This window comes from Dendrobates tinctorius, unplaced genomic scaffold (assembly GCF_039654945.1).
Source record: "Dendrobates tinctorius isolate UK_male_01 unplaced genomic scaffold, ASM3965494v1 ptg000070l, whole genome shotgun sequence".
In the NCBI taxonomy this organism is placed as follows: Eukaryota; Metazoa; Chordata; class Amphibia; order Anura; family Dendrobatidae; genus Dendrobates; species Dendrobates tinctorius.
Genome location: NW_027361738.1, coordinates 47677954 through 47690648, shown reverse-complemented (window position 1 = coordinate 47690648; position 12695 = coordinate 47677954). Strand labels below are relative to the sequence as shown.

General features: G+C 45.2%; 1 protein-coding gene across 3 annotated transcripts in view; it reads right to left on the bottom strand.

The window, feature by feature from the left end:
* The window catches only part of WDR37 (WD repeat domain 37), a 199328-nt gene that overhangs the window by 48847 nt on the left and 137786 nt on the right, over positions 1-12695 (bottom strand). For all 3 annotated transcript variants that reach the window (XM_073581641.1, XM_073581640.1, XM_073581642.1), the window contains one exon: positions 8129-8270. In XM_073581641.1, the coding sequence (XP_073437742.1) occupies positions 8129-8270 (142 nt within the window). The remainder of the gene's footprint in view (positions 1-8128; positions 8271-12695) is intronic.

The following is a 12695-nucleotide window of genomic DNA, read 5'->3' as shown; positions in this document are numbered from 1 at the left end:
CCTACAGGACAGTTTTAAATCTAAATGTATTACAGAGTGAAATAAAGTCCATAGGTGGGTTCTGGGGAAGTGGCTTAATGTGCATGAAAAGGTATATGGAAATGGCGGAGATTAGAGGAGAAAAAATAGTTGTTTTAGGGTCAACTGGAAAGGTCACAGAGAAAAAAAAGGAAGACTATAGTATATGGACAGAGAAAAGCCACTCGTCTGCAGAGGACAATGTTTTACGAGGATCTATTGTACTTATTGTTACATTTTAGGCTATTGCATTTTAATTTATTTTTTTTTACAAAACTCATGCATTTATAAATGGCATCATAGGAGAATTTGCTATAAATCACGATCACCCTCGAAGCTTACGGTATAGAGCAGCTGGGTTGATTCATTACAATGGACGCAAATCACGCTTGCTTCAGTCTAAGAAAACGTTGCATTTGTAGATTTCTAGATATTTGGCTTTTCCTTACAGTAATAGCCCATTTACACCAGGGGAATCAAGGAACTCTCCATCCCGACTATTGGCAAGTCATACCAGGCCGGCAACCATCTGACAAATGAGCAGACTGCTCGTTGATTAGGCTTGATTGTTTTTCAGCTTGCTTAAAAAGCATTGTTCTCGCCAGCACTTCGCCCCGTGTCATCAGGAGATGAGCTGCCGAGAACATGACGTGGTACAAGCACAGAACAATCACATTAGCCACCATTCAGCGTACATAGAAACGTGGCCGGCCAGGTTCAACAGTCCAATAACCGACGACTGATCGATCGGCAGTTGCTTACCAGCTGGACAGGCCCATTTAGAGTTGCCTTTGTATACAAAAACACATGGAGTAAAGACATCCACCAAGGATAATATAAAAAAATAGTTTTATTCTGAAAAGTTAATAATATAGACAATGAAGTACATAAAGACGGGTCACATAATAAAAGAGCTCCATATGATAAGGAATTCAGGTACAGAAAAAACACACATGTAGCAATACTAACAGCAATGGAATGTGTATAATGGATATGCAGAGATAAGTAAAGTGCCAGTGCTTAAAGTCTTTCTTTCAGATATCCAGAGAATCCCACAAAGTGACCCCCTCACAGTAATAAACCATCACAACATAATAGCTCAAAATCTTAGTCTGGAGGCCACATAATGAAAAACCTGTTCAAAACCGCTTACCCATAGCTGATTAGTATGCCACACGTGTAGCCCCTACGCGCGTTTCGCGTGGGCTTCGTCGGGGGGGCTGTGACCATTTAGAGTAGCCGTAAGCTGCAGAAAGTGCGCTCTTATAAGAAAACACACCGTCCATATATGCCCGATATCACCCCTTAAGCCATAGCTTAACCATGTACCAATACCCATCTAAACATTTAATCCCCAGCACAGCATCTATTAGGTTGAAATGATAGACTCAGGTCTTGTTCTCCCTCCCCAGGTCCAATGATGCCAGTGGTCCAGTGATGCCTCTTTGTTGCTGCTCCTGTTCTTCTTGACTAGGTGCATGAGTGACATCACGACTACAGCAAATAAAACCTCTACAGCCAATCACTGGACATCACGGTATTTAACCCAGTGATTGGCAGTCACATGTGTTGTAGTTGTGATGTCACCTCTGCAGCGTGTCAACAATGACCGGAGTATAAAGGAAGCACTGGACCTGGTGAGGGTAGAGTAATTTCAGACTTTATTATTTTAACCCAACGGAGCTGATGGAGATGAAAAACAGACATCCAGAAAGCCCCTTAAATAATCAATGGGGTTCTGACCTCAGGGAGCCCTAATGACCCTGGGAATGAAGGGGGCACAGCGCTGCAACCCCTTCACAGCTTTTCTTTAGCACAGGGGCATTTTTGAACACCCGCTGCAGCATGGCTCTATTGAAATGGGATTCGCTTCAGTTTCTGAAGCAACCAGGTGACTGAGTACCGCTGTACAGGGAGAAACTGTGAAAGAGCACTGCGATTCCTCCATTCATATGACTGGAGAGGTCCAAAAGGTAAGACCCCCAGTAATTATTAACTGATGGCACTCTACAGTAGGAGGGATGGAAGTGTCCCTTTAAAGAAGCCCTCCTCTTCCCACCAAAATGTTAATCCTTTTAATATATGTCAGTCATCATATTATATAGCACTGTGTTCTTACAATTGCTCATTTTGCCTTTCTACCCAGCAAATTCTTTTTTCCATCAGGTCTATGACATCATGTGATTGAAAACAGACTAGCTGAATTCTTCTAAGCTCTATGTAGAGACAGGAGGTCAATTTTTCCTGCATGAGTCATAACAAAACTCCCTGGCAGAGGCGGGAGGAGGGAGCAGCTGGGTCAGGAGGTGAAGATGGGAATGATAAATGCAGGGACAAGAGACTTCCTGTTTCTACATAGAGAAAAGAGAAGAATTAGCTGGGTAGAAAAGCAAAATGAGCAATTGTAAGTACACAGAGCTATATAATATGATGATCAAAATATTTTAAGAGGATATATACCTTTGACGGGAGAAGGGCTTCTTTAAGGGACACATGGAAAGGCTTTGTTTTATACTAACAGCCCATTTAGCTTTGTCTTTTTTTTATTTTTACAGTTTTTTTTCTTCATGGCTATGATCTTGATGCATCTTTTGCAACTATTGTTCACACTTGTGTGTATTCTAATGAAAACGCACAGAAAAATTCCATAACTAGAACATGCTGAATTTAGACCAAACGCAAAAAACCCTGGAAAAACATCAGACCGGAATTTTTAGGGGGAAAAAAAAACCAACAGCACCCTTGAATTTAGGACACGAAGACAAATATACAAATGAAGACTACATACAGGAAAGACATCCACGTATGACTGCACAACCAGATTTATAATAACTTATATACTACAGAAGACTCATTTATACCCTAGCGTTCAGTGATGTGAATCCAATGACATGCCCATGAATTGCAGGAAGCAGAAACTCCACAAAATCTAAAGTTTTCACTGTTTCGAACGCCAACTGCATTCTTAACCCAGGTATAATTAACAAGGATTAAGAAGGTAGTTAGCGTTGGAAGCACGTTGGGTTTTAATGGCATCTCCCTCTTACCCTATGCACATTTATCATATTTCAATGTGTATGCTTTTTAAGGATCAAAATAAAAATATACATCTATTGATCATCATGATTGAGAGCTGAACAGTTTTCTTCTTGCATCGAGTACATAGCGAATGTTTGAGAAAGGGGATCGCTCCTGAAAAGTCGTGAGTGTGATCCCTTCCTTGCCTCTGCTAGTGTCTACAGTCAGCAGCTATGCAGCCCACTCTGTAAAATGAGCCGTCCTAACTTCCACTGATCGGCGATGGGTGCAATATAAGTGTACACACTTCACTGCTTTGATGTGCAACATTGCCTGCTGTATTCTAGTTCCATTTTGAAGTATAAACCATGGAGAAAAAAAGTATTTAGTCAGCCACCAATTGTGCAAGTTCTCCCACTTAAAAAGATGACAGAGGCCTGTAATTGACATCACAGGCAGACCACAACTATGAGAGTCAAAATGAGAAAACAAAGATTTGTCAACATTTATTTTGCAAATTATGGTGGAAAATAAGTATTTGGTCATTAACAAAAGTTAATCTCAATATTTTGTTATATATCCTTTGTTGGCAATGACAGAGGTCAAACGTTTTCTATAAGTCTTCAGAACGGTTGGCACACACTGTTGGTGGTATGGTGACCCATTCCTCCATGCATGTCTCCTCTAGAGCAGTGATGTTTTGGGCCTGTCGCTGGGCAACATGGATTTTCAAATCCCTCCAAAGATTTTCTATGGGGTTAAGATCTGGAGACTGGCTAGGCCACTCCAGGACCTTCATATGCTTTTTTCCTTCATTGCCCTGGCGGTGTGCTTGGGATCATTATCATGCTGAAAGACCCATCCACGTTTCATCTTCAATGCCTTTGCTGAAGGAGGTTTGCACTCAAAATCTCACGATACATGGCCCCATTCATTCTTTCATGTACACGTATCAGTCATCCTGATCCCTTTGCAGAGAAACAGCCCCAAAGCATGATGTTGGCACCCCCATGCTTCACAGTAGGTATGGTGTTCTTTGGATGCAACTCAGCATTCTGTCTCCTCTAAACATGGCAAGTTTTGTTTCTACCATACAGTTCTAGTTTGGTTTCATCAGACCATATGACATTCTAACAATACTCTTCTGGATAATCCAAATGCTCGATAGCAGGCCTGGGCAAACTGCGGCCCATGGGCCACATCCGGCCCCCTGAATGTTTCTGTGCGGCCCGCTGATACAGTATTCTGATCTTTCTCAGAAGCGATTGTAGCCCCATCCCCATCTTCTCATTGGTGGATGCGGGGCTGCTCAGTTCCTGGCTTGCAGATAGCTGGTGAAACCTGTGCAGGAGGCAGAGCAGTAAGGACAGGAGGAGGGAATCAGGGACTACAACACCCATCTGCTGCAGATAATGGGCAAGTAATTTCTAAGAGGAGCCCACATACCACCTGGGAGGCAGCATTGTGTGTCTGCTGTGCTGAGTAGGTCACAGCAGCTGCGTTGCCTCCTTTCATACTGTGGAATGAAAGTTGTAGGACTGCTAATTATGTTCAGGGAGAGCAGCTAATTAGTAGCCACTAAAGGGGGTTTTACACTAAGCGATATCGCTAGCAATATCGCTAAAACGTCACTGGTTTTGTGACGTTATAGCGATATTGCTAGCGATATCGCTATGTGTGATACTTACCAGCGACCGGCTCCCCCGCTGTCCATCGCTGATCGCGCGAGAATGTCCGGCTCCATTTCTCGTCGTCTGCTTCCTGCTGAGACTTCCTGCTGTGAGGTCCAGCGACGCGTGGAGGCGGGCGGGAGGACGTCTGGATCGCTGTGTGTGAATGGTAAGTATCGTGCGCTGCGTCGCTGCTGCATTGCTGTGAGATCTTTCTGTATGAAAGCTCACTAGCGATCATTTAGCGATGCACCAGCGATCCTGACCGGGTGGGATCGCTGGTCGGATCGCTGGTGCATCGCTAAATGTAAAAGGGCCTTAAATCTCCCTGGATCTTCCTGGCAGCTGATAGGAGATAAAACACTGGGGCTGAGTATTCCTACTGAATATGGGGTCCAGCAGTGAAGTGCCCCCTCACCTCCACTACATGCAGCCTGCAGATGGGATATTCTGTGTGGTCCCCAAACTGCTCTTCTGCCCCCACTATGTACTCTGCTGCCCCCTCACCTCTGTATGTGAGGGTTAACCCTTACCTCCTTCTTTGCTCCCAGCTTGTCCTGTTGTATGTCCGTGCAGGAGTGGTAAGGGTTAAGTCCCCCAGTGTTCCCCCCTGTGATCTACGGCTTATCACATCCACTCCATAGGCTGCAGTAAGGATTTCCCAACCCTGCCCCAAATGTGATGTGGATCTATGCATGTGGAATAGAGGTGGAAGAATAACTTTTTTCCAATGTTCCACCTGTTGAAGTCTATGGGTGTGCAAAAATTAAAAAATCTGATGCTATATGAATCATCTCTATAGCATCCGATTTTTACGAATACCTTTCCATTACCAACACAGGACACTGTATTTCTTCTTTTAAATTGTATTCACTTCTGTCGTCTAAAAATGGATGCCATACAGATGACAATACAGATGGAAAATTGTCTTTTTTTGGATGAAAATCATGATATTTTTTTTTATACGCTCATGTAAACTTCATCACATAAGCAACTGCTTTTTAAAAAGTGATAAAATTAATATTATGCAGAATTTTAAAGGGTGATCGAAACCAAAGGTGACTTTCATACTAAATTTAATTCAATAATCCAATCACTTTTCTAATATATTTCAGTAGTTTCTACCATTCCCTATCTACTCTAACTTCCTGTCTGCTTGTGGGTTTTTTTTTTTTTTTTACTTCCAACGACATTTGTTTGAGAATCCCAGTGCATTTTGGGGTACTCACACAGGACATCGTCAGGGGGATGAGGATGCGGTCACTGCCACAGCTGCTTTCCCCACAATGAAAAGAAGCATCATCTGTTTCAGAGACTGGAGTGGTCCCTGCCGGGTCATCTCTTCTCCTTAGAGCAAGCAAGGGAGCGCACTGTCACTGTGCATTCAAAGGAATATAGCACAAGGAGCTCATACTGAGAATACATCACAATTTACAACCAACGCATTGTCAGGTGAACAGGACTAGCCGAGCCTCCAAAACAGACATCACTGATGGCGCCTCATTTAAGAGGGGGAGCAGAGTCTGCGGCAGTGACTGCAGCTTCTGCCCTCTGATGACTGATAATTAGAGTATCCCAGCATGCACTGGTGAATATCAAAACAAAAGGTCATGGGATGTTAAAAAAAAAAAAAAAAAAAAAAAGACAGGAAGTCAAAATGTAGAGGGTACTTTAAGGAATTTTTCATTGAAGTATATTAGAAAACAATATTACATTATTACACTGAATATACATTTAATATGAAATTCACCTTTGGTTTCGGTCCACCCTTTTAGGTTCAGCCGATTGGTTCGGCCCTCCACAGCAGTGCCAGTCTCTCATGTGGCCCCTTGGGAAAATTAATTGCCCACCCCTGTTCTATAGAAAACTTCAGACGGGCCCGGACATGTACTGGCTTAAGCAGGGGGACACGTCTGTAACTGCAGGATTTGAGTCCATGGTGGCGTAGTTTGTTACTAATGGTAGCCTTTGTTACAGTGGTCCCAGCTTTATGCAGGTCATTCACTAGGTCCCCCATGTGGTTCTGGGATTTTTGCTCACTGTTCTTGTGATCATTTTGACCCCACAGGGTGAGATCTTGCGTGGAGCCCCAGAACAAGGAAGATTATCAGTGGTCTTGTATGTCTTCCATTTTCTTATTATTGCTCCCACAGTTGATTTCATCACACCAAGCTTCTTGCCTATTGCAGATTCAGTCTTACCAGCCTGGTGCAGGGCTACAATTTTGTTTCTGGTGTCCTTCGACAGCTCTTTGGTCTTCACCATAGTGGAGTTTGGAGTATGACTGTTTGAGGTTGTGGACTTGTGGTCTTTTATACTGATAACAAGGTCAAACAGGTGCCATTACTACAGGTAGTGAGTGGAGGACAGAGGAGCCTCTTAAAGAAGAAGTTACACGTCTGTGAGAGCCAGAAATCTTGTGTTTTTAGGTACTTATTTTCCACCATAAGGTGATTTTCTGGATCTGTTTTCTCATTTTGACTCTCATAGTTGTGGACTACCTATGATGTCAATTACAGGCCGCTCTCATCTTTTAAGTGGGAGAACTTGCACAATTAGCGGCTGACTAAATACTTTTTTTCCCCACTGTATGTATCTTGTGACCGCAGCTTCTGACTGGCCAGAAGTCAGACGCTACATCACAACACTTCAAATCAAGTCTATGAGAGTCAGAACGAGGCCAGAAAGAGATTCTTATATCGTAAAGTGACCTCCGTGCTTCTCCATGAAACACTGGAGCTGCCGGCAAGTCACTTTTCGCCAGAGACCGACCAGAGCGACACGGATGAAGGTGACGGCAGGCGAGAATCAGACAGGGCACAGGGAACTTACATTTAAAGCACCACTCCAGCTGTGTAATAAAAAAAACAACACTGGAATGATGCTTTAAATAATGCCGCATCCTTGTGGGATTTTTTTTTTCGCTTAGCTGGAGTTATATGGCTGCTGGCACTATGTTTGGGGCAACTATACCACCAGTTTCTTGTAACACAGCTAGGGTCTTCTTTCCAAACACACCCAAGTCCAAATGGAACAATGAGTGAAAAGGACTATGCATTACACGGGAGAGGAGTTATTGGTGCGACTGCACTGAAATCAAGTGTACTGATCACATGCAATGTGCAAGCACCTGTTGGCACAGAACTAATCTCCCGGACGAGCTCCAGATTATCACTCATCTCAGTAATGCTGGAACAGCTGGTTTTAATATGGACAGGTCTTTACATCAGGTAGTTGGTTTAGTGGCTCCAAACCAATCGGACAGGATGCCATTAAGTCAACAAGCTACATGCAAGACCTAAGAAGAAGGATTTTTGTTGGGGGGGGGGGCGCAGTAAGCTTTGGATAATATTTTTAACGCCACGATCAATTACACATGCCATTATTGTCTGGTCGCTGGTATCCAACTGGTTTGTACTTACTCAGTGTGGCCCTGGAAAACATTCACAGAATGTATTGAAGGGTCTCTAAAATCCCACAGCCGGAAAGTGGTGTCACGGGAAGACGTCACTACAAGACGCTGGGTGGGATGTGTGCAGCAGTGGGTTAACTCCTGATCATGACCTGAAAAGAGAAACCAAATTGCTTACACTCCTATAAAGCAAAACACATACTGAATTGTGAGCTACTCGGGACTAAGGCACGCAATATCAGATCGTGGGTTACCGACACCCCCACAATCAGTACACACCCGGCGCTGCGATCACAAGTAATTGACAGTGTATGAAGATCGGACAGCGCCGCTCCGCGGCCATGCTCAGTAATGAATGCTACAAGTGAATGGGAGAAAATCTTGCCCTCCGCAAGAAGGGAGGGGATCAAAGAGCATCACTAAATCAAGGCAGAGGGGAGGAAGCTCCTGCCGCAGACAGTCGCCCTATGTGCTCCTGGAATACGTAGTACATTTTTAATGCAGTTGTCAAATGTAATGAAGACTTTTTTATTATTACAATTTTACTGCAAAGATAAAATAGGATGAAAGAATAGGAGGAGATTTACTTGGCTATTTTTTGTGGGTGTATTTTCTATGCTAAGTGTTCCTTAAAAGCTCCACCACAGCATTTTGGGGGTGTTTTTGTATCCCTTTTTTAGGGATAACGAATGGGAGTGTAATGCACATAGTTACAAACGTCAGCCTTTTTCAGCCCCGTGTGACTACAATTGTGACAGGCCAAATCACAAAGTGGTTGCTATGTGTGGCGGAGGTCACTTTTTAAAAAAATCTTCTCAGTGTAAGTCTAAGGTAACCTACAATGAGGGCTTGCAGCCTGGATCCGAGGCGGTACACTTGTACTGAGAAAAAGACTTCCAGACACAGACATGCAACTTGTTAGAAAAGCTGTTCCGTGATGCTGGAGTGACCGTAGCAAAGCTGAAAACAAGACGCCAACCAGCAAGTATGAAATATATGCATTACACTCACATACGTGATCCCTAACAAAGGGATAAAAAACAATATGCTGGAGTGGCGCTTTAAAAGAGGATGCAAAAGCTGTCAACCCTGTCTTTCCTTGTTTATGCTCACTTCCATAGTACAAAAACAGGATCCACTTGGATCCGGTTCTCAAATCAGACAGAAAAAAGGGCTGCTATATAATTTTTTGTGTTCCGTTACAGCCTGTTTTAAAGGGGTTTTCACAGTTCCGAATATTTACAAATTTCTTAGGATAGGCTACTAAATATTTGATCGTTGAAGGTCTGGAACGTCGCCATTCATCTGGTCGAAGTCACAGAACTTGGCAAGCCAACTTTGCTGCCTTCTCTGTTGTGTACCTACTCCTGTCCACGTAGCGGCTCCTGTGCTGGGCACTATAGTGTTGTTCCATGTAACGTACTAAGCAAAAGGGGTATTGCCATCTCCAAGATCCTATCCCAATATGTAGTAGGTGTAAGAATAATAACATTAGCAAATACCTCCAATTAGGAATGTAGTATAGTTCTGCTGATTCGCTAGGATAATTGCCCAATGCACATGGCATTGCTGTAGCATAGGTTTCTATGAGATTGGTTACGGATCATAGGAAAAAATAGGCAAAGACTTCGATGGGAGAACCTTCTAGACATGGTTAGTGATCAGTTCAGAGGTCATTCCTTATGGAAAGAAAGGAAGTGAGCCGTGACGCCACCTATTGTGCATAGACAGACATTGTGTTAGCTTTCATGAGCCGACATCTGGACTCTGTGCAGAACAGAAGTGTCCGTCTAATATGAGGGTCAGAGCGAAACCTGACAGATTTCAGGACTTTTTTATTTTAGATACAAATAGAGATAGGGAAAATTAAAAATCAAATATTCTCCAAAGAATGTGATTAAAGGAGGTATTCCCATCTCCAAGATACTATCCCAATAGGTAGCATTGATCAATTATTTGAGCCACCCACCACGCCAAGGCATTCTCATATGGGAAGTCCTACTCTACGCTTTTTATATTCGCTGTGCCATTTTCTGGCTCCATGGGAGTGACTCAGAAACGCTTCAGGTACAGTTTGCATTTAAGGTGGTCTTGCTTTTAATACATTTAGGAGGCTGTTATGACACAGCGAATATAAAAAACATAGAGTAGGACTGCCCCATATGAGAATGCCTTGGCATGGCTCAAATAATTGATCAATTTTTTGCTAAATGTCTCATTTTGAAATACAGTTAGAAATCAATATGTGCATATGCACTTTATGTGTTGCGTTCTGACCATAAGCAGTGCTAGCTTCTCACCCTTTTTTTAAGTGATTTTTATATACTTTCGATTGCTGAAAGTATATAAAAATCCATCTCGGAGAAAAGGATTGTACTGTGAATTATAACAAAAATCCATGTTTCTCCTTCGCCTCAATTGGAGACACAGAGACTGTGGGACGTCCTAAAGCAGTCCCTGGGTGGGAGATTGACTCACCGATCCAAGCTATATGCACTTCTTGTTTAAAGGTGCGCCACCGCTGCTTGGAGAATCCTTCTACCCAGGCTCACATCCGCCGAGGCCTGAGTATGGATATTGTAATGTTTGGCAAATGTGTGCAGGCTGAACCAGGTTGCTGCCTTGCAAACCTGTTCCGTCGAAGCCTGATGCTGAAGCGCCCAAGAGGCGCCCACTGCCCGAGTAGAGTGCGCTCTGATACCTGCTGGAATCGGCGCGCCTCTAATGCGGTAGGACTCCTGAATGGTCAAACGAATCCATCTGGCTATGGTCGATTTTGAGGCAGCGAGTCCCTTCCTGCGCCCTTCAGGGAGCACGAACAGCGTGTCCGTCTGGCGAAAGGGTGCCGTCCTCGACACGTACCTCCGGAGGGCTCTTACCAGGTCTAACGTGTGAAGAGCCTTTTCCACACGGTGCACCAGCGTTGGACAAAAAGAAGGCAAGACAACATCTTCATTAATGTGAAAAGAGGACACGACTTTCGGCAAAAAGGAGGGGCTGGTCTGAGCACCATCTTATCCTTATGGAAAATGAGGAACGGAGCTCGGCAGGATAGGGCCGCCAGCACTGAAACCCGCCTGATAGAAGTGATGGCCATTAGGAACGCCACTTTCCCGGACAGGTACCTCAAAGAGACATCCTGAAGCGGTTCAAATGGAGCTTCCTGCAGAACACTTAGGACCAGGTTACGGTCCCAGGCGCCCATAGGCGCCTTATAGGAAGGTACCAAATGGGAGACTCCCTGGATGAAAGTCTTCACCTGCATATTGGTAGCAATTCTGCGCTGGAACAGGACGGATAAGGCCGATATTTGTCTCCTGAGGGAACTTGGGGCCAGGCCTGAGTCTAGGCCCGACTGGAGAAAAGCCAAGATGTTGGGGATCGAGAATCTCAGCGGAGAAACACCGCGGCCTCGACACCAAGCGAAGAACACCTTCCAGGTGTGGTGGTAAATTCGTGCTGAAGCAGGGTTCCGTGCGCTAATCATTGTAGCGACCACCTTGCTCCCGAACCCCGACTGGGTTGGAACCCAAGATCCAACGGCCATGCCGTCAAACACAGGGCTCCTGAGTTCGGGTGGCAAAACCGCCCTTGAGAAAGTAGATCCGGGTGCTCTGGTAGGCACCAAGGGACGTCGGCGAGTAGCAGCATTAGATCTGCGTACCACGCTGGACGGGGCCAATCTGGGGCCAGCAGAATTGCCGGCCCCCCTTCCGTCTTGATCTTCTTGATGACTCTCGGAAGTAGTGGCAGCGGGGGAAATAGATATGGGAGGCGAAACTGGTTCCATGGCAGAACCAACGCGTCCACAGCGATTGCCTGCAGGTCGCTGGCCCGAGTGACATATGTGGGCACCTTGGCGCTCACTCTGGACGCCATCAGGTCCACATCCGGAGTTTCCCACAGCTGACAAATCTGCCGGAAGACTTCGGGATGTAGAGACCACTCTCCAGGCACAAGACCCTGACGGCTGAGAAAATCTGCCGCCCAATTTTCTACGCCCGGGATGTGGACAGCCGAAAACACCGAGTGGCTTGCTTCGGCCCACTGCAGAACGTGCCCCACCTCGTGCATGGTTGCTCTGCTGCGGGTGCCCCCTTGGTGATCTATGTAAGCCACTGCCGTGGCATTGTGTGACTGAATCCGGACGGGGCGGCCTGCTAGAAAATGATGAAACTTTTGCAGAGCCAGCCGAATTACTCATATCTCCAATAAGCTGATCGGGAGGCGTGCCTCCTGTGGCGACCACCGTCCCTGGGTCGTGAGGTGGCGAAACACCGTTCCCCAGCCGAGGAGACTGGCGTCGGTTGTCATCACCCCAATGGTCTGGGGGAAAAGGATTCCCCTGGGTCAGAGAGGAACTGGTTAACCACCATCCGAGCGACTGCCTGACTTGAAAAGACAGTCGGCACTGCCGATCGAGCGTGAAGGGATTCTTTTCCCCAGCTGACAAAAGGGCGTGCTGCAGGGGGCGAAGATGGACCTGGGAGAACGGTACCGCTTCCATTGCTGCTACCATTTTCCCTAGACTCCTCATCCCGGATCGGATGGTATGAGGGACTGGTTGCCGAAGTGTC